This window comes from Panthera leo, chromosome A3 (assembly GCF_018350215.1).
Source record: "Panthera leo isolate Ple1 chromosome A3, P.leo_Ple1_pat1.1, whole genome shotgun sequence".
Classification (NCBI taxonomy): Eukaryota; Metazoa; Chordata; class Mammalia; order Carnivora; family Felidae; genus Panthera; species Panthera leo.
This window is the reverse complement of record NC_056681.1, coordinates 132,697,366-132,716,881: the sequence shown is the minus strand read 5'-3', so window position 1 is coordinate 132,716,881 and position 19,516 is coordinate 132,697,366. Positions and strand designations below refer to the sequence as shown.

The window sequence follows — 19,516 nt, the reverse complement described above, 5'->3', positions numbered from 1 at the left end:
ACTTAGTATCGAACTCTTACAGAGGAGGAAACTGAGGCACAGAAAACGGTGATTGAATCCGGGTCTACCGCGAAAACGTGTTCTTCCCTCCAGAACCCCAGGCCTCTCCCGTGCAAAGCCAGCGCGGAGTGGAGACCCGGGAGCGCTCCGAGTCCACGCTGGGGACCGTCGGCCGCGCCACCGCCCCCCTCGCCGCGCGCAGCGGGAAGACGGTTCTGCAGCGAGCGGAGCGGGGCTGAATCGGCTCGGTGTGAGGCACCGCCCCGTTTCTTCCCGGTCGGCTCGGGTTACGACGACTAGGAGAGGAATGCAGTCTGGGAGGGGGCCGCGGGGCTGGCGGAGCTTCCCTCCCGGAGCCGGCGGGGACCTCCCCGCAGCCCCAGGCGCCGGGAACGCAAAGCCGCGGTCTCGGTTTCCGCCCGGCGGGCTCCGCCCGGCGCTCCCGGAAGCCGCGCTCGCTGCCCGGGTAACGGGCCCCGCGGCGCCGCGATGGACCTGGAGGAGGCGGTGAGGGAGCCGGGCGCCCTGGGGGCGCGACGGCGGGGCGGGAGGGGAGGGAGGCCGAGGGAAGCGGCTGGAGGACGCCGACCGGCCGTGGGGGCGGCCGCTGGCGGGAGGAGGGCGGGCGGAAGGCTGCGGGGCGGGGCAAGGGATGGGGCTGGCGGGCCCGGGGTGCGGCTGGCGTTTCTGGCCCCGTGAGGTCGCGGCTGAAGGGAGGGCGGGGCGTTAGTCCGTAGGGGTGTGTTTCCGGGGGAGGCCGAAGCTGTGGGGCTTGTGGCGGTGGCCACCCACGTGGCGCGTCCCCTGTCGGCGGGGCCACCCACGGGTTCTCCTTGCTGGCGGGGTGGGCGTGGGAAGGGTCGGGGTTGGCACCCGCCGGCTCCTCCGCAACCCCCGCCTGTGTCTCTGGGAATCCTCGCCGCCGGCTGGGTGAGGGATCCCAAATTCGGGTTCGGGCCGCGCCGAGGTGATGCCGCTTTTCAGTACGGGGTCATTGCAAACTTTACCGACTTGTTGAAATGATTTCGGCGTTCATTTCTAACTCGCTACATGAAATGCTGCACCCTTTGGCCCTATTGAAGGAGCATTCGGTAGCTAGATCAACGACAAGGTCAAAGACCTAAACGCTGGGGCTCAGGAATTTAGTGCCAGTGTATGTATGGACGGAAGCACCATGTGGTAGAAGGGCTTAGTCGTTATAGATGCTCAATAAATGGTTATTGAATGATGGATGGTTAACGTCTGTAAATGCCAGGTGAATGAAATTGATCATTAACTCACCATTATAATTGATCATTATAACTCACCACTAACCTGTATTTGCCATGAGTAGGGATCCTGTTTTGCTCACCACTGAATCCCCAGCACCTAGTTAAATGCCTAGGACATGCATGGGTAATACTCCTTATATTGCTGAATGAATAAATCGAAACGTGAAACAACCCCAATACAAATCTGGTTCTCTTGTCATCTGTGTTTTTAGTGTCACGGAGGACGTTGCAAATGGCCTGCTATTTCTTCTTCTTCTTCTTCTTTTTTTTACATTTATTTATTTTTGAGAGACAGAGTGAGACAGTGCGCGAGTGGGGGAGGGGCAGAGGGCGAGAAGGAGACACAGAATCAGGAGCAAGCTCCAGGCTCTGAGCTGTCAGCACAGAGCCCCACGGGCTTGAACTCATGAGCCCTGAGATCATGACCTGAGCCGAAGTCAGACGCTCAGCCGACTGAGCCACCCAGGCGCCCCTATTTCTATTTTTAAAGTCTTTTCTTAAATCTTGTCGTCTTTTTTCCTCGCAGCACTTTCAAGGAGTTTTATTTACTCATCTTTTTTAACATTTTACCCCATCACCTTTTCTTCTTTTTCTCCCCTCCCCCACTGCATATTTTAGAAACTTTTAAAAATAATTTAATTCCATTTCAAACTGTCCAAAAGACTGAACGGCTCTTCTTCTTATAGATAATCTCTCTGATATATTTTTTTATTGTCTATGATTTTTTTTTTTTAATCTATAGGGTAAAATCCAGGGAACCTTCTTTGTAGAAATGCAATGTGGTGAATATGATTTGATAGTAACCCCTCTTCTATCTGCTCCTATAGAAAGAATTCAAAGAAAGGTGCACTCAGTGTGCTGCTGTCTCTTGGGGTCTTACTGATGAAGGCAAATATTACTGCACTTCTTGCCACAACGTTACAGAAGTAAGTAACAGACATCATTTATGCGTTTGCCAATGTTTTGAAAATTGCAGTTTTAGCCTGTTATGTGGCATAGTGCCCAAGTAATTGATCGCTTTTTGTCACTCCTGCCGTGGGCAGATTCCAAGAATGTTAATCTTCACTGCTTCTACATGAGTTAAGGAACATGTAAATCACATTCAGGATGGGTTTTTGAAATGATGTTGGGCCTCATTTACAAGTGATGTCATGATTCAGACTGTGTTGTGTAAGGGAAAATAATTAAAATTGTACTTAGAAGGTGATGCATTTCTTCTTAATACTTCTGTAAGAGTGTTTAATGTGTTCTAGCTTTGAGGTTTGGAAGATGCAATGTTAGATTGAGTACCGTTGGGAATATTGAATATGCTTCATTCTCATTTTACCTCTATTTAATACCTTACAGATTTGCAAAGTGTTTTCTTATCCACTATTTCATTTTCTCCTAATATTCATTTTCACCTGTGAGATATACTATTATGGTCCCTGATGGGGCAAGTGGGGCTCACGAGCTGAGTGAGTGTGCCCAAGTCGCACAAGTCTAAAGTGTTGAGCCCGGACGTGAACCTGAGTCTTCTGACTACAGTGTTCCTTTTACCCCATCGCACCTGCCTCTGACGCTAGAGACTGCCATGCTGTCCTGTGTAACGTTGGTCAGTGAGGCCTCTTCACACTGTGAGTGCAACGTCCTGTTCTAGTTACCACACATTCGGGCCACTGTAACCAAAATGATCAAAGGTGTGGGCAGTCTGCCCCTGGACAGGCCAAACGTGCCAGGACTCCTCTCGGGAAGAGGATTTGCTTCAAGTCCACAGAGCTGGGGAGGAGCAAATATGACCTTCACCATATAGACTTAAGAAAGGCAGATTTGAGACCGAGAAAAGTAACCGTGTAGACTTCTGCTTTGGGCCAAGATGGAGTAACAGGGACCGGATTTATCTTCCTACCTTAAACAGCTAAAAACTTGGGCAAAATATGTAAAGCAACTAACAAAAACTTTTTCCCTTGAGGAAAGTGGCTAATTTACCTTGTAGCTCACCCAAGAGCTTTTCTTTTTTCTTTTTTTTTAAGTTTATGTTTTTATTTTGAGAGAGAGAGAGAGCAAGCACGGGAGGAGCAGAGAGAGAGGAAGAGAGAGAATCCCAAGCAGGCTCCTCACTGTCCGCGCAGAGCCCGATGCAGGGCTCGTACCCACAGACCGTGAGATCATGACCTGAGCTGAAACCAAGAGTCGGACGCTTAACCGACTGAACCACCCAGGCGCCCCCGCAAGAGCTTTTCTTGAAGCAATCATTGTTTTCCAGTATGCAGCTGAAGTTCTTATGCCTGCTTCCCATTTAAATCACATGGAACAGCTAAAACAATGCTAGCTCAGTGAAATTTGGGGAGGGGGTGGATACGTGTTATTACCTTGGTGGTGGCGATGGTTTTGTGAAGATGTTTATACGTGTATCTCTGCGTGTAGTTACACATGCATATGCGGATGTAAACACGTCAACTCATTCACTTTAAACAGATGCAGTGTGATACTCTTTGCTCGGGTGCACGGAAGGCACTAGCAGTTTTACTCACCGTTGTTTCTGCAGTGGCCGTGCAAATGTCAACACAGCGAAAGAAGATTGCATCTAATTGGACAGTTCGTCACTGGCAGATGAAGTCAGCGTGCTATTTTCGTAGAAATTAAACTCCATTAACTAATTGCGTCTTTTATTTCTGTCTTTAATAATGTTCCTATTTGATTCTGTCTGATAAAACCTGTAGTTACTTTAACTTGAAAGATCCTAATACCACTACACCATCTAGTTCCACACTTGAAAGACAACCTGTGTAGAGTAACTTGTCAAGAATGTAGCATTCTTTTTTTTTTTTTTTAATGTTTATTTGAGAGAGAGAGAGACAGAGCATGAGCGGGGGAGGGGCAGAGAGAGAGGGAGACACAGAATCCGAAGCGGGCCCCAGGCTCTGAGCCGTCAGCACAGAGCCCGATGCAGGGCTCGGCTCATACGCAGGAACCCGTGAGATCATAACCTGAGCTTAAGTCAGACGCTTGCCCTTAACAGACCGAGCGACCCAGGCGCTCCTCCCTGCCTACTTCTTAAGTTGTACCTGTCTTTGTAGGGTAACTGCTTTGGTATGTATTCTGATGGATCTTTGTTTTCAGTGTGGCCAACCCAGTCCACTAATACTGCTTTGAATGTGGTTTCTCTGACTACAGGAAATACATTCCCCAAATCCTATCGTTAAAGGTGTTTCTTTTACTCTTAGTGAAGGCTGCCGATAAACTTCATTCCAATCTCTAAGTTTAGAGACATATATAAATGTTGCCTTTTGGTTAGAAATCTTCACCTTTCTCCCATCATTAAGACTTAATGCTTTTATGTTTTGGTTGTGAGAAAGGCAGAATCTTAGGTACCAGCCCTTGAGAGCACTTGGAGTCGAAGACTATGGGATGAGTTATACTCACCATTTATGCTACTCACTCTTTATCACGCTAAAATTCTGCAGGTTTGAGTAAAAATAAAAAGTAGTACTTTTATAATTTCAGAAATGAAAGCTGTATTATTCAAATACGTAGAACAGCAGGATGAAACAAATCTGTATGCAGTGTAGGCATTGCTGGTTACAATAAATACAGCTCTCTTCATTCCAGAGCGTGTTTGGATGGAGGAAAAAAGGAAGTTTGACTTTAGGTTTCATTTGAAAAAATTAGAAAGTGATTTAAAATAAAAGTTTATTAATTGGGCAGACTTTTATTTAGCGTTTATTGTGTTCCAGGTACTGTTTTAAGTAGTGAAAAAATCTGGAATGAAAAAGCAACATAAAGGTTAACCAAAATCTTACAGTTGATATAATTTTCCCGAAATGTTACTGTCCTTGGTCCTGGCGCTCCCAGTTTGGTTCATTATGCTTCCCAGAGATGCTTGGAAATACATTTAGGGAGATGTAAAACCATCTTTTTCATGGTCTGTCTGTTTCCTGCAGAGATCAAAGGAAGTCATAAACACTGGGGCTATTCCTAATACTAAAATACAAGCCATCAACCGGGGACTTAAAAGAAAAAGAAAACTTGGTAAGCCCTTTCTTCATATGTGCTTAGAGATGTGGGATGGAATTTTAAATGGATTTTAGACAAGTTGCCAGAGTTGTAAATGGCTCATCCAAAGTGGAATTAAAGTGGGTAATTGTTGATGGTAAAATCGGAAGTAAATGTCTTAAAAGCATATCCTGTTTTTATCCTTATTGTTGTGAGTTGGTTTTCCAGTGGAGCAGCTATTTTTTTTTAACTTTATTTTTTATTTTTTAAAATATACATCCAAGTTAGTTAGCATATAGTGAAGCAATGATTTCAGGAGTAGATTCCTTAATGCCCCTTACCCATTTAGCCCATCTCCCCTCCCACAACCCCTCCAGTAACCCTGTTTGTCCTCCATATTTATGAGTCTCTTCCGTTTTGTCCCCCTCCCTGTTTTTATATTATTTTTGTTTCCCTTCCCTTATGTTCCTGTTTTGTCTCTTAAAGTCCTCATAGCAGTGAGGTCATATGATATTTGTCTTTCTCTGACTGACTAATTTCACTCAGCATAATACCCTCCAGTTCCATCCACGTAGTTGCAAATGGCAAGATTTCATCCTCTTTGATTGCCGAGTCATACTCCATTGTATATACAGACCACACCTTCTTTATCCATTCATCCATCGATGGACATCTGGGCTCTTTCCATACTTTGGCTATTGTTGATAGCGCTGCTATAAACATAGGGGTACATGTGTCCCTTCGAAACAGCACACCCGTATCCCTTGGATAAACGCCTAGTAGTGCGATTGCTGGGTCGTAGGGCAGTTCTATTTTTAGTTTTTTTGAGGAACCTCCATCCTGTTTTCCAGAGTGGCTGCACCAGTCTGCATTCCCACCAACAATGCAAAAGAGATCCTCTCTCTCCGCATCCTCGCCAACATCTGTTGTTGCCTGAGTTGTTAATGTCAGCCATTCTGACAGGGGTAACCAGTGGAGGAACTATTGTGCAAAAAAGGATAATGGAGTGTATTTCTTCTTATCTGTTGGCATATGTTTCTCTGTTCTATGTCATGTATTGTGAATATGATTTTCTGTGCTTTTAAAGAAAAATGCTTATTTTCTGAAATGACTCAACTATGAAATTGTCAGGATAGGTGAGTTAAACATAATATTCATCTTTTAGAAATCCATTTCTCACGCTGAATTTTGAACACACCCTTCTAAAATAGGAACATCATTTTCCTTAAAATAGTCTCAACATGGGTGTGCATTGAAAGGTGACCTATTTCATTAATCTAGTGAGTATATATAATTAACCATTACTGAGAAGAATCTGAGGTAAAGTCTGATGCTTTAATTTTTTTAAATTTATTTATTTATTTTGAGACAGAGAGTGAGAGAGAGCGAGTGTGTGCGCTTACGAGCAGGGGAGGGGCAGAGAGAGGGAGAGAGAGAGAATCCCAAGCAGGCTCCACGCTGTCAGCACAGAGCCCGACAGGCGGCTGAATCCCACCAACTGTGAGATCATGACCTGAGCTGAAATCAACAGTCAGACACTTGACCCCCTGAGCCACCTGAGTGCCCCAAGTCTGATGCTTTTTATTTCTGTGACTACCCAGGGCCAGATTCTCCAATATGAAACCAGGCTAATGGTAACAGCGGATTCTTGTACACTGTTGTAAGGTAGCTTTAAGGACACACATCCATGAAATGTAGATATATAAATATTCGTGAAACGTCTATATGAAATACATTGATATTCTAGATGAATAACAGACAGAATGCCTAAATGCTAACTCATGTTTCTGTTTTACCTTTAATAGTGACTGTTTTTATTAGGCTAAAAGCTGATTAATTTTAATTAAATTTTATTACAATAAAACTTGATTAATCTGTATTTTACTTAAGTAGATAAAATGTATAGTTTAGGGGTGCCCGGATGGCTCCGTCAGTTAAGGGTCCGACTCTGGATCTCAGCTCAGGTCTTGATCTCAGGGTTGTGAGTTCAAGCCCCACACTGAGCTCTATGCTGGGCATGAAGCCTACTTAAAAAAAAAAAAATATGTATAGTTTAAACTTAAATTGCTGAAGGAGATTTAAATGCTTCAAATTAGGTGTCAAGTGTCTTATATTCAGCTTCTTTGACCCAACATAGTCTCTTCATCAGTAAAATGAGAATGGTAATACCATTTGTTCTATAAAATAGGAACTCAGAATTTAAATACGACTTTACCATTTTGTAAGAATGGTGTTCTGCAAGAAGAATGCGCACGTGTTCAGCTTTAAGAGCTTAAACTCCCTCAGTTTCAGAATGCATCAAAATTAGAGGCTTTCTCTCTTACTCATATACAACCCAAGACCCTTTCCAGAAATTGGGTTCGTCAACAGGGTGGGGAGTAGGAGTCCTGTGACATCCTGCGGGGAGAGGGGAGCCTGGAGTCCTACTAACAGACTTCATAAACTATGTGTAAAAGGTGCCGATAACATGTTTTCCATAGAGTTGGGATATTTGTCCAGCAGAGAGGAGTAAAACATTAGGGTCTTAGCCGATTTTAATATTTTCTTTAACTGGTAGTTCTGTTTAAACATGTAGCTCTGTCTGCTGTGGAGGCAGATTTCTTCACAATCTCCTAGGGTTGTTTTGAGCATTAAAGAAAATAATATATTTCAAATATTCAGCACATACCTGGTGCCAAGGCAGGGTTCAGGAAGTATTTGTTTCCTTGCTTCCATTTTCTCCCTGCAACCTGTAACTGTCTCCAGAAAAGCAGAATGCCATCAAGCACTGTATTTTCTTAGAATGTTCTTAGAGCACTCTCCGCACTCCTAGACCTTCGCGTCTTGGCTTTTGTTCGTTCATTCTCCAAATACCCACCGTTCCCTTTCTTTGTGACCGGGACAGAGGCCTGGAGAAGCCAAGGCTGAGTGTCGAACATTCTTTCCTTTCGGATTCTGCCGGGTATTGTCCAGTACAGTACCTTTTGGGGTTCAGTATATACTTTTAAAGCTTATTTCATTTTTTAATATGTTGACTATTCGTTTTTCTGCCTTTTCCATGAGTATTTCAGAAAAATTGTAGATAACTTAAAATATTTAAAATCTGATGAATTATAAAAACGGGGTTTAGCTTTAGCACTTAGTACGTATTTGCCAGATTGGAAACGAGAGAGTATTCCTACTCAGGTATACAAAAAAATTCCAGCTGTAATGTGTAAAACCTAGTTGTAATTATGTGGTAGCCTGTAGTAAATAGGAGTGCACATGTCTGAAGTATGTTATTTGTTGTTTAGAGAGAGGCTGGGATTGGTATGTGTGTGAAGGTTTTCAGCACATACTTTATCAACAAGCGGAAGCCTTAAAGACCCTTGGAGTGGGCCCAGAACTAAAGGTGAGTCCATTTGTGTCTAGAGGCTAGCTTTATGCTTCGTTTGAATAATAGTAGGATTTGGAGGGAAACTAAGGAGAAAAGTAGGGCTATCAGTAATGACACTAGGGCTACTGAAAGAATCATTTTTTCTGATGTTTTTTCTTTAATCTTTTTATTAGGCCAATAATTTCCAAAGTGTGCTCTACAGAACATAAATAAGCAATGCATCCAAAAGAAAATAAAAAAGGTTTTAGTCTTCAGAGGCACCTGGGTGGCTCAGTCAGTCGAGCGTCTGACTCTTGGTTTTGGCTCAGGTCATGATCTCGTGGTTTTGTGAGTTCAAGCTCCACGTCGGGCTCTGCACTGACAGTGCGGAGCTTGCTTGGGATTCTCTCTGTCCCTCGCTCTCTGCCCCTCCCCCACTTGCACTGTCTCTGTCTCCCTCAAATAAATAAACTTAAAAGGAAAGGTTTTAGTCTTCAATATTAAATATTAATATATTTAAATATAAACATATTTAGTTTCAGCATTTAGGAAACATTGGGTTAAATAAAGTAAAACAAATAACCTTGCAGACTTTTTGGTGCCTTCTCTGTGTTACGTGATTGTTTGATTTCCAAGGGGAAGTAGCCTGTGGCATTCACAATTTGAGAAAATCCTCTAGTGTGTGTATCTATCAGGAGTTGAGTTTCAGAATGCATTTTGGGGAGTGATGCATTAAAACAGTGCTTCTCAAACTTGAATGCGTACCAGAATCACCTGGAAGGCTGATTAAAACACAGATTGCCGAACCTCATTCTAGCGTTTCCAATTCAGTAGGTCTGGAGTAAGGCCCAAAATTTGCATTTCTTTTCTTTTCTTTTCTTTTTTCTTTTTAATGTTTATTTATTTATTTTGAGAGAGAGAGAGAGAGAGAGAGAATGAGTGCACACAAGTGGGGGAAGGGCAGAGAGGGGGAGAGAGAGAATCCCAAGTGCAGAACCCCACGAGGTGCCCCCGGAATTTGCATTTCTTACAAGTTCCCAGGTGACACTGATGGTCCGGGACCACACTTGGACTTGCTGTTCCTCCAGAGTACCACAATCCCTACGGGTACGTGAATTTCACGTTTCTTCATCTGGTTGAAGCCATTTCAGGAATTCTTTAAAAAGCCAGTTATTTAGCAACAAGCAGTTATTATACACTTGCTTCGTGCCCGTTACTGGAAACCAGGTACTAAGAGATGCAGCCTAGTTGGAGAGAGCGTTGTCACCCATGTGGCATGAGTAAACATGAAATGGTGGAGGGACGCCTGGGTGGCTCAGTCGATTGAGCACCCGACTCGCTTGATTTCAGCTCGGGTCATGATCTCACGGTTTGGTTTGTGAGATCAAGCCCCACCTTGGGCTCTGAGCCTGCTTGGGATTCCCTCTCTCCCTCTGTCTCTGCCCTTCCCCTGCTTGCACTCTCTTTCTCTCTCAAAATAAATAAACTTTAAAAAAAAAAATGAAACTTTAAAAAAAAAATGAAACGATAGAATGCTGTGCTCATAAATGACATTAAGGGCAAAAAGAGAAGGGAGAAAGATCAATGTGGACTGAAGTCACCAAGGAAGGATTTGTAGAGGAGCCTTCGCTGTTCAAACCAGTGTTTGAGGCAAGCCAAAAAGAATGCCCTCTAGATCAGTTTGTAGCCTAAAAGGACCCTGGGCCTACCCTGAAAAGTATTATAGGAATTAAAAATCCAAAAACACGAGAGACCAGATGGCATCCATGGCGGTCATTAAATTAGGGAAGATTGCTGGTAGTCTGGGGGTTTGGGAATCTGGTTTCTTTCAAGCCATCCTCTGTATAAATGCTTTCAATTTATAGTCGCATATAGTTATACCAAGTAGATACAGTAGGGTTTACTCCTATATAGTTTTCTACCCACTTCATTGGGGTTAATCCTGAAAACAGTTTGTCTGAAATTAGCCAATGAGCATAACCCGTTAGACCTGACCATTTAAATGGCATAGGAACGGCATCACTCTAAGAACACAGGCTCTGGAATCAAAACTGACTCCAAGTCCTATTCATGGTTTTTCCACTTAGTGGTTGGGTCATCTTGGCCAATTTACTCAGTTTCTGTAGCGGTAAAATGGAGATAATGGCTGTCTTGCAGTGTTGTATCAGAGCTAACGGATGCCTCATGCCTAGTAGGTGCTGAATAAAAGAGAAGTTGTTTTGTTTTGTTTGTCCTGTTTTATTTTACTTCTGCCTGGACCCAATAGCCGCTCTGCTTCTAACCAGAAGTGTAGTCACGTAGAAGTTGCTTGCTTTCTCTCATTCTTTTTTTCTTTTTTAATTTTTTTAATGTTTATTTATTTTTGAGAGAGAGTCAGAATGCGAGCGGGAAGGGGCAGAGAGAGAGGGAGACCCAGAATTGGAAGCAGGCTCCAGGCTCCGAGCTGTCAGCACAGAGCCCGACGCGGGGCTCGAACCCACGAACCGTGAGATCATGACCTGAGCCGAAGTCGGATGCTTCACCAACTTGGGCCTCCCAGGTGCCCCTCTCTGATTCTTAATTTACTTAACCTGCGAAAGGAGGGGGTCAACTAGGTGACCTTTACAGAATTAGTCTCTTCTTTCTCTAAGATCAAAGATAATGAAGAATTTATTCAGTGTTTGCCGTATACCTGCCATATACTGATACACAGATTTTGTGATGATCGTTCTTTTTCAAGAAAGTAGGTAAGGAAGGTAAGAACACGTTTGAATGGAGGGCAGTATGTGAAGTACATGTGGTAGAGATGTACCGGTGTGTTTGGCGTGACCTGAATTACCACTCACTTCCCTTCTACCTTAGAATGAAGTTCTACATAATTTTTGGAAGCGCTACCTTCAGAAGAGCAAGCAGGCCTATTGTAAAAACCCAGTTTGTAGAAGAAAAGTTACGGTAAGTCACAAGTCTGAAACGCAGGATTAAAAGACATTTCTAGTATGAGGTAGAGATGAAAACAGGTTCAGCCTCATCTGGATTTATGATGTTTGTCAGAGAATCGTCAGTGAAGATGTTTCTGTTATAGTCCAGAAGGACAAGGTCACTGATCTAGACATTGGAATTAATTTGGATTTCTTATCTGACTAGTTGAAACAAAGAAATTTGTAGTTAAGTTCTAAGTAGAAGTTTAAGCAATTTCTTTTAAGAAATTTGATTTGTATTTCCCTAACGATGAGCGATGTTGGGCATCTTTTCATGTGTCTGTTTGCCATCTGGATGTCTTCTTTGGAAAAATGTCTATTCATGTCTTCTGCCCATTTCTTCACGGGATTATTTGTTTTTTGGGTGTTGAGTTTGGAAAGTTCTTTATAGATTTTGGATACTAGCCCTTTATCTGATATGTCACCTGCAAATATCTTCTCCCATTCTGTAGGTTGCCTTATAGTTTTGTTGATTATTTCCTTTGCTGTGCAGAAGCTTTTTATCTTGATGAGGTCCTAATAGTTCATTTTTGCTTTTATTTCCCTTGCCTTAGGAGACATGAACAGACAATACTTTTTTTTTTTTAATGGTCATTTATTTTTGAGAGAGAGAGAGAGGGGAGTGGGCACGAGCAGGGGAGGGGCAGAGAGAGAGGAAGAGAGGGAATCCCAAACATGTTCCGCACTGTCAGAGCAGAGCCTGATGTGGGGCTCGAACTCATGAACCATCAGATCATGACCTGAGCTGAGATCAAGAGTCAGATGCTTAACTAACTGAGCCACTCATGTGCCCCCGGACAATACTTTTTAATGATAGAGTTATGAAACATTATCTTCTCTTGATTCAGGAGGCAGATACTTCTCAAGAAAAGCAAAAGATACTATGTGGTTCTATGGTGACACTTTGAAAGAGAAAAGAAAGAACCATCCAGACTATTAAGAACCTGATCTTTAGAATTACACAACTAAAGTATTTGTTGGTTATATTTGTACACTGGGGTTTTATCTACTACATAGAAAATTTGAATCAGAACCTGGAATTCTCTCTGACATTTTAATATGTTTAGGGGAACTTAAGATATTTATTTATTTTTGATTTTTTTAAAATATAATTTATTGTCAAATTGGTTTCCATACGACACCCAGTGCTCATCCCAACAAGTCCCCTCCTCCCTGCCCATCGCCCACTTTCCCCTCCCCCCCCACCCCCCATCTACCTTAGTTGGTTCTCAGTCCTTAAGACTCTCTTACGGTTTGCTTTAACTTAAGGTATTTAAAAAGGTTTAGGGTGCCTGGGTGGCACCCAACTCTTGATCTCGGCTCAGGTCATGATCTCACGGTTTGTGGGTTCAAACCCCATGTCAGGCTTTGCGCTGATAGCACAGAACCTGCTTTCGTTTCTCTGTCTCCCTCTGTCTCTGCCCCTCCCCCGCTCGTGCTCTCTCCCTCTCGAAAATAAACAAACATAAAAAAATAGATATTGTAAAAACTTTTGTTAACTTGACTAAACACCTGTGTAAAGTCTAAAGTAATATTCTCATCACAGTAAAATCTTCTTGGTGAGTAAATAAGTGTATGCAGAATTTTAACCTGATATGCAAGTTGGTGTATAATTTTTACTGAAGAGTATACCTATTTTGAATATACTCGATTTTGAAAGGAAAAAGGACCAAGTACTTTTAAGTGAGAAGCTTAGTCTCCTCAGATATTCAGTAATTGCTTTATGCTTCGAATGTGACTGTGCCAAGAATAGTAAGAGGAGTGCATCTGAATCCTGGCTTCACTACTTGTGACTTGTGTGATCTTGGGCAAGATAAGCGACTTAAAACTTCCAGAAAAAGCAAACAAGCAATTGCATAAATCAGGGTAAGGGAAATACCAAAGGGGGTGGCAGGAAAGGGTGCTATTTGAGATGGAGTGATCGGGGAAGGCCACCCCTCCCTGATGAGGAATCGTAGGTGAGAGTAAGCCATGAGGATATCTAGGGGAAGAAATGCAGAATTTCGGGACTGACTCAGACCTACTGAGTCAGAGTCTACATTTCAACACGTTTCCTAGGTGCTTCTTACACACACGAAGGTTTGAAAAGCCCTCTTCCAGATTAAGACCTGATGGTGGCTGGGATCAAGTTGTAGCAATGGAAATGATAAGTGGTAAGATCCTAGATAAACTCTGGAATAGAGTCGACCGAATTTCCTGATGGATTGGATATGGGGTGTGAGAGAAAGAGAAGAGTCATCAAGGATGACTTAAGTTTGGAGCTTAAGCAGTTGGAAGGAAGGAGTTACCGTCAACTGAAATTACAGGTGGAACAGGAAAATCAGTAGTTCAGTTGGGGACATGTGACGTTTGCGACAGCTATTAGACATCCAAGAGGAAACTGCAGGTACTGTTAGATTTATAAGCCTTCAATTCAGAAGAGAGGTCTAGGCTGGAGATATAAATTTGGACGTTCTCTCTCTTTCTTTTTTTTAATGTTTATTCATTTTTGAAAGACAGAGAGAGACACAGCACAAGCAGGAGTGGGGTGGAGAGAGAGGGGAACACAGAATCTGAAGATGGCTCCAGGCTCCGAGCTGTCAGCACAGAGCCTGACGCGGGGCTCAAACTCACAGACTGCAAGATCATGACCTGAGCCGAAGCCGGACGCTCAAACGACTGAGCCACCCAGGTTCCCCCGGATGTTCTCAATATGTATTACAATCATCAAATCTAAAATGCCATTATTTGGAAGATGCGCCGTTATTTTACATATCCCCGAGAAAGAAAATAATTCTGTAAATCAAACTGTGACATGCCATTGGTGGTAAGAAACACCCTGATGCCAGGGATATTAAAACATGGGGAAGGGAAGAGCATTTTGGAATCAAAAACAATATAGTAGGTAGTATTTAAAACCACAAGACCAGATGATATCATCGAGGAGTAAAGACAGAGAAAGGAACCAAGGACTGAGCTCTGGCCCGCTCTAGGGTTAAGATGTTTGGGATAAAAGCAACATCAACAAAGAAGTCTGAGGACGAACTGGTAAATTAGGAGGAAGGTTGGAGAGTGAGGGGGCATTCTGGAAACGAAAGAACAAAGAGTTTCAAGAAGAGGGGAGTGATCAACTGTGAGAAATACTGCTGCCTGGCCAGGAAGGAAGAGGGCGAAAAATTGATGAGTAGAGTAGCGGGACCACAAGTTTGATTAGAATGCCGTATAAAAGGGGTTCCTGGCTGGCTCAGTCTGTGGAGTATGCAGCTCTTGGTCTTGGGGTTGTGAGTTCAAGCACCGCGTTGGGTGGAGAGATTACTCAAAAATAAAATCTTCAGGGGTGCCTGGGTGGCTCAGTAAGTTAAGTTGCAGACTCTTGGTTTTGGTCAGGTCATGATCTCATGGTCGTGGATCGAGCCCCACATCAGGCTCCACTCTCTCTCCCTCTTCCCTCTGCCCCTCCCTCCCTCAAAAAAAAGATGTTTAAAAATGACAAGAATGAGGTGTAAGATAGACTTGGAAGACAGAAATTGGAGACAGTGAGTCTGGATAACTCTTCCAAGACATTTAGCTGCAAAGTGTAAAGAATTTATGTTGTAGATGGAATCCAGGAAAGGTTTGTGTGTGTGTGTGTGTGTGTGTGTGTGTGTGTGTGTGTGTGTGTGTGTGTTTTTAAGTGGGATAAATGATAGCATATTTGTGTACTGATAGGAATGATACAGGAGAGAAGAAATTTTCAATGGAGAGACAGTAGAAGTGAGGGATAATCTTTGAGTAGACGGGGTGGAATTGGGTGCCCAGAGGGAGAAGCTGCCTTTTTAGATGGGAGCTTGGATAGTTTGCCAGAAGAATCAGACAGAGAGTCAAGTTCCTGGCAGATGGTCGCCTGCATACGATTGTGGGCATTGCTTTCTGATTGCTTTGGTTTTCTCAGTGAGTCCATGCTTATCTGCCAGTTTCATTGTGTACCTTGTCTCATGCTTACCTGTAGAGAGGGGAAATGCATAACAGAGGACACAAGCATCTCATCCCTGATTGATTGATTGATTGATTGATTGATTTTACTTTATTCTCTTGTGAGTGTCCTTAACATGAGTCTTACCTCTTCTTCCTAAGATTGAGTCTCTTGGTCTGCACAACTGATAATGTGGCCTTTTGAGTGTGATCAGTTTCCCCAAGGTAATGTCAGCTGATGAGGCCTTTTTGTAGCCAGCCACATTTCAACATTACGTGTGTGAAAGATTAAACAACGGTCTGAGATAGTATATCCTTGTCAGTTAAGTGTTATAAGTAGTAAAGTGCCACAGGAATTCAGGGAATCAAGAACTCTTCGGAAGAAGAATTGGTTGGGAGACAGCATGATTGAGTAAATAACGGATTGGAGAGGTAGAGAAGAAAGGATAGTCCAGGGAGGAGAAATGGCATTATCGTAGATGCAAAGCGAAAATTCCCAGGTAGGCTCAGTGAAGATAAGCCAGCATTGTGCATGGGGTCATTATCGACGTGCCCATTGGTGTAGCTGCTAGAGCTACAAGGGAGATGTTGGTCACAGGGAGAAGGAAGCCTGATGTGTCTGCTGGCAACCTGTTTCCTTGCTTAGCCTCGTCTGCAGCCCTTCTCCGGGAGCACCGCCAGGAGCTGCTAGGGGACACGTGGTGGAGGGTGAGGTCTTTTGGTCTTCGGAATCTGGCACATGGTTGCAGTTCTCTGGAGTAGTTTGCCTTAGGTGTTTCAGATGGGCAGGACTTGGTTAAGCTCGTGGAAATTCACTGCATTTTCAGTTCCTGTGTAATAATTTTATGTATATTATTTTGCAAATAGGTATTAGAAGATAACCAAAGTCATTCAGACTGGGAGAGCGAGCCTGAGCTGCTGAGTGACTTCAGCTGCCCTTCTTTTGTTGAAAGTGGAACAGAGTCTCAGCCTGATGGCCTTGCTCAGAAGCCTTTCCCCATCAGCAAAGCATCACAATCAGGTAAAAGTGAGAATCAGACTACCTAGAATTTTAAAGCTGGTAATGTACCCTAAAAATAATTTAGTTCAGGGGCACCCGGGTGGCTCAGTCAGTGAAGCTCCCGACTTCAGCTCAGGTCATGATCTCACAGTCCGTGAGTTCAAGCCCCGTGTAGGGCTCTGTGTTGATAGCTCAGAGCCTGCAGCTTGCTTCAGATTCTGTGTCTCCCCCTCCTTCTGCCCCTCCCCAGCTCACTTGCACTCTCTCTCTCTCTCTCAAAAATAAATAAATATAAAAAAAAATTTTTAGTCCAGGGGCACCTGGGTGGCATCTGACTTCGGTTAAGTTAGCATCTGACTTCGGTTCAGGTCATGATCTCACAGTTCGTGAGTTCAAGCCCCCAATCGAGCTCCGTGCTGACAGTGCAGAGTCTGCTTGGGATTCCCTCCCCCTCTCTCTGTCTTTCACTCCCCCGCTCTCGCTCTCTCGCTCTCTCGCTCTCTCACTCTCTCTCTCAAAATAAAATAAAACTTAAAAAAATAATTTAGTCCAGTCTTTGCGTATTTCAAGAAAAGGAATGTGGCCTAGCAAGAAGCAATGACTTGGTAAATCATATGGCTAGGAGAAAGGTAAATTAAATGAAATCTTAGGGCAGTTTTTTAAAAAGGTACATTGTCTCCACATGAGTATTTTTATGTGATTTTTATTTATTAAAAATTTTTAAGTTTATTTATTTATTTTGAGAGAGACAGAGCATGAGTGGGGTAGGGGCAGAGAGAGAGGGAATATCTTAAGCAGGCGCCTCAGTGTCAGCGCAGAGCCTGATGCAGGGGTCGAACTCACAAAACTGTGAGATCATGACCTGAGCCGAAATTAAGAGTAGGATGCCTGAGCCACCCAGGCACCCCTTTGTGTCATTTTTAAAGGGTGTTGAACAATAAGTGGATCCAGAAAGAACGAAGCTCAATAAAGATCATGTACGTGTGGGCTCAGAATTTCCAAAGAAAAGTTGCAGCAGAGAAATGATAGATCTTAGCGAAGTGATAAGATTGGTAAGAGTCAAAGATGATATATCCGACTTCTAATCATAGACTGAAGCAAAATTTATCGTATCGTGTGTGAGTTTCACTTTCTGATTTAATTCCATAATTTAAAATAGATAAGGAGTATATTTAAGGTAACAGGTATAGACCTTCCCCAACACATTTATTCATGATTTCAATTGTTTCTACACTACACTAAAAAAAAAATAATAATAATAAAATAAACATGGTGGAAAACAGACCTCAGAGAACGGACCAGGCTCTTATTATAGATTCCTAGAATCTTGATGTGTGCTGACAGAGTTCTTTGGGAGATTGCTTCCAAATCGTCTGGTGTTAGGGATTGTGGAAGTCTGGGTTGTATGATTACATATAGTTTTTAACAAAGCATTTCTTGTGTGGACTGCTTCTTTGCAAGTCTGTTCCCCCTAAAGAGCAAATTCCTTTTATCAGCATATCTGCATTACTTGCTGGACTGCACAGTGACACAGATCTCAGACAAGTTATTTTTTGTGTCCAAAGAAGTAAAGAAGTTAGAATCGTAGAATAATTGGGCCGCGGTGGATCTCTGGAGTTTCCTTTCCACGTTTTCAGGCGGGCCTGAACTCCACTGTCCCCAGGACTAGGTCTGAAGTCATCCAAGCCTTTTAGAGTACCATGATTGTTTCCCTATGTCTTTTTTATTTAAAAAACAATTTTTTTAATGTTCATTATTTACTTTTGAGAGAGAGACAGAGCACGAGCAGGGGAGGGGCAGAGAGAGAGGGAGATACAGAATGTGAAGCAGGCTCCAGGCTCTGAGCTGTCAGCACAGAGCCCGATGTGGGGCTCGAACTTACGAACTGTGAGATCATGACCCGAGCTGAAGTAGGACGTTTAACCGACTGAGCCACCTAGGTGCCCCAGATTGTTTCTCTATGTTAAGAGTTTTTGTTTTGGTGTTTGCTTTTAGTAAATGGTGATCCTTAGAGCTTTATTTTAGTTTCTACATGTAAAGTGACTACTAATACAACCTTTATTTCACAACTATGAAATACAGAGCGTCACAAAGAAAATCATCAGTTATTGTGCCATCCAAAACCAAACTACTTTGCTGTAGATCATTCCAGAAAGTTTTTTATTCATGTATACATAGGGAGAAAGGGAGATGTAGTATTTTGTTTTTGTGAAAGTGTAAACTATTTCTACATTCTTTAAATTTTTAATCAAAATTCTATATGCATGTAATTCAAATAGATTTATAATGCTTGATATGAAAAAAATTGTAGTCTGTTATTCCCCTAAATGTGCTGTTCCCAAGAGACATTCATTTTCAGCTCTTCTGCAACCTCCATATTGCAAAAAAAAAAAAAAAAAAAAAAAAAAAAAAGTTTATTTTTGAGAGAGAGAGAGAGAGAGTGCGTGAGCAGGGGAGGGGCAGAGAGAGAGGGAGTCACAGAATTTGAAGTAGGCTCCAGGCTTTGAGCTGTCAGCACAGAGCCCGATGGGGGGCTTGAACTCACCAACCGTGAAATTATGATCTGAACCGAAGTCAGATGCTTAACCGACTGAGCCACCCAGGCGCCCCTGTGACCTCCATATCTCTATACCATATGCTTATAGTATGACATCTTGATTTCTGCTTTTGGACGTTAGCTGTTAAATTCCAACTACAGAAGATAAATCTTGGCTCTTTCACAGCTCTCTCACTGTACCTTCCCCATGTAGTCACCAGCGCACGATCGTGCATTTCTTTTTCTCTGTCTTCCAATACGATTATAATTTTTTCCTAGCCCAGCATTTAGTGTGAGCTATGTAACTTGCTATGATTATACTTTTCATAGATCCTTTGGTTTTCTCCGAGTTGATAATTGTCTTGTCACTTGCTTAGTTTTCTATTTACTTATTACTAATCTATAATTTATTATTAGTGTATCTCCACACTTCCTCCAAGTTCTGAAAATCTCTCAATTTCCTAGATATTCTACCAATTTCATCTTCAGAAGAAGTCTTGGTGGAGCTTCTGA

The 19,516-nt window shown here is 42.8% G+C and overlaps 1 protein-coding gene across 2 annotated transcripts in view; it reads left to right on the top strand.

Annotated features, from left to right (window-relative positions):
* Nucleotides 1–456: 456 nt before the first annotated feature.
* TAF1B (TATA-box binding protein associated factor, RNA polymerase I subunit B) overlaps nucleotides 457–19,516 on the top strand; it is a 67,454-nt gene continuing 48,394 nt past the window's right edge. Inside the window, exons 1-6 of one of the 2 annotated variants that reach the window (XM_042933701.1) lie at nucleotides 457–507; nucleotides 2,099–2,197; nucleotides 5,195–5,282; nucleotides 8,519–8,616; nucleotides 11,422–11,511; nucleotides 16,335–16,488. In XM_042933701.1, coding sequence (XP_042789635.1) covers nucleotides 490–507; nucleotides 2,099–2,197; nucleotides 5,195–5,282; nucleotides 8,519–8,616; nucleotides 11,422–11,511; nucleotides 16,335–16,488 — 547 coding nt within the window. In that variant the 5' untranslated portion in view covers nucleotides 457–489. Of the gene's footprint in view, nucleotides 508–749; nucleotides 931–2,098; nucleotides 2,198–5,194; nucleotides 5,283–8,518; nucleotides 8,617–11,421; nucleotides 11,512–16,334; nucleotides 16,489–19,516 lie in introns of those variants that run through there. The other variant, XM_042933702.1, reaches the window with a different exon arrangement.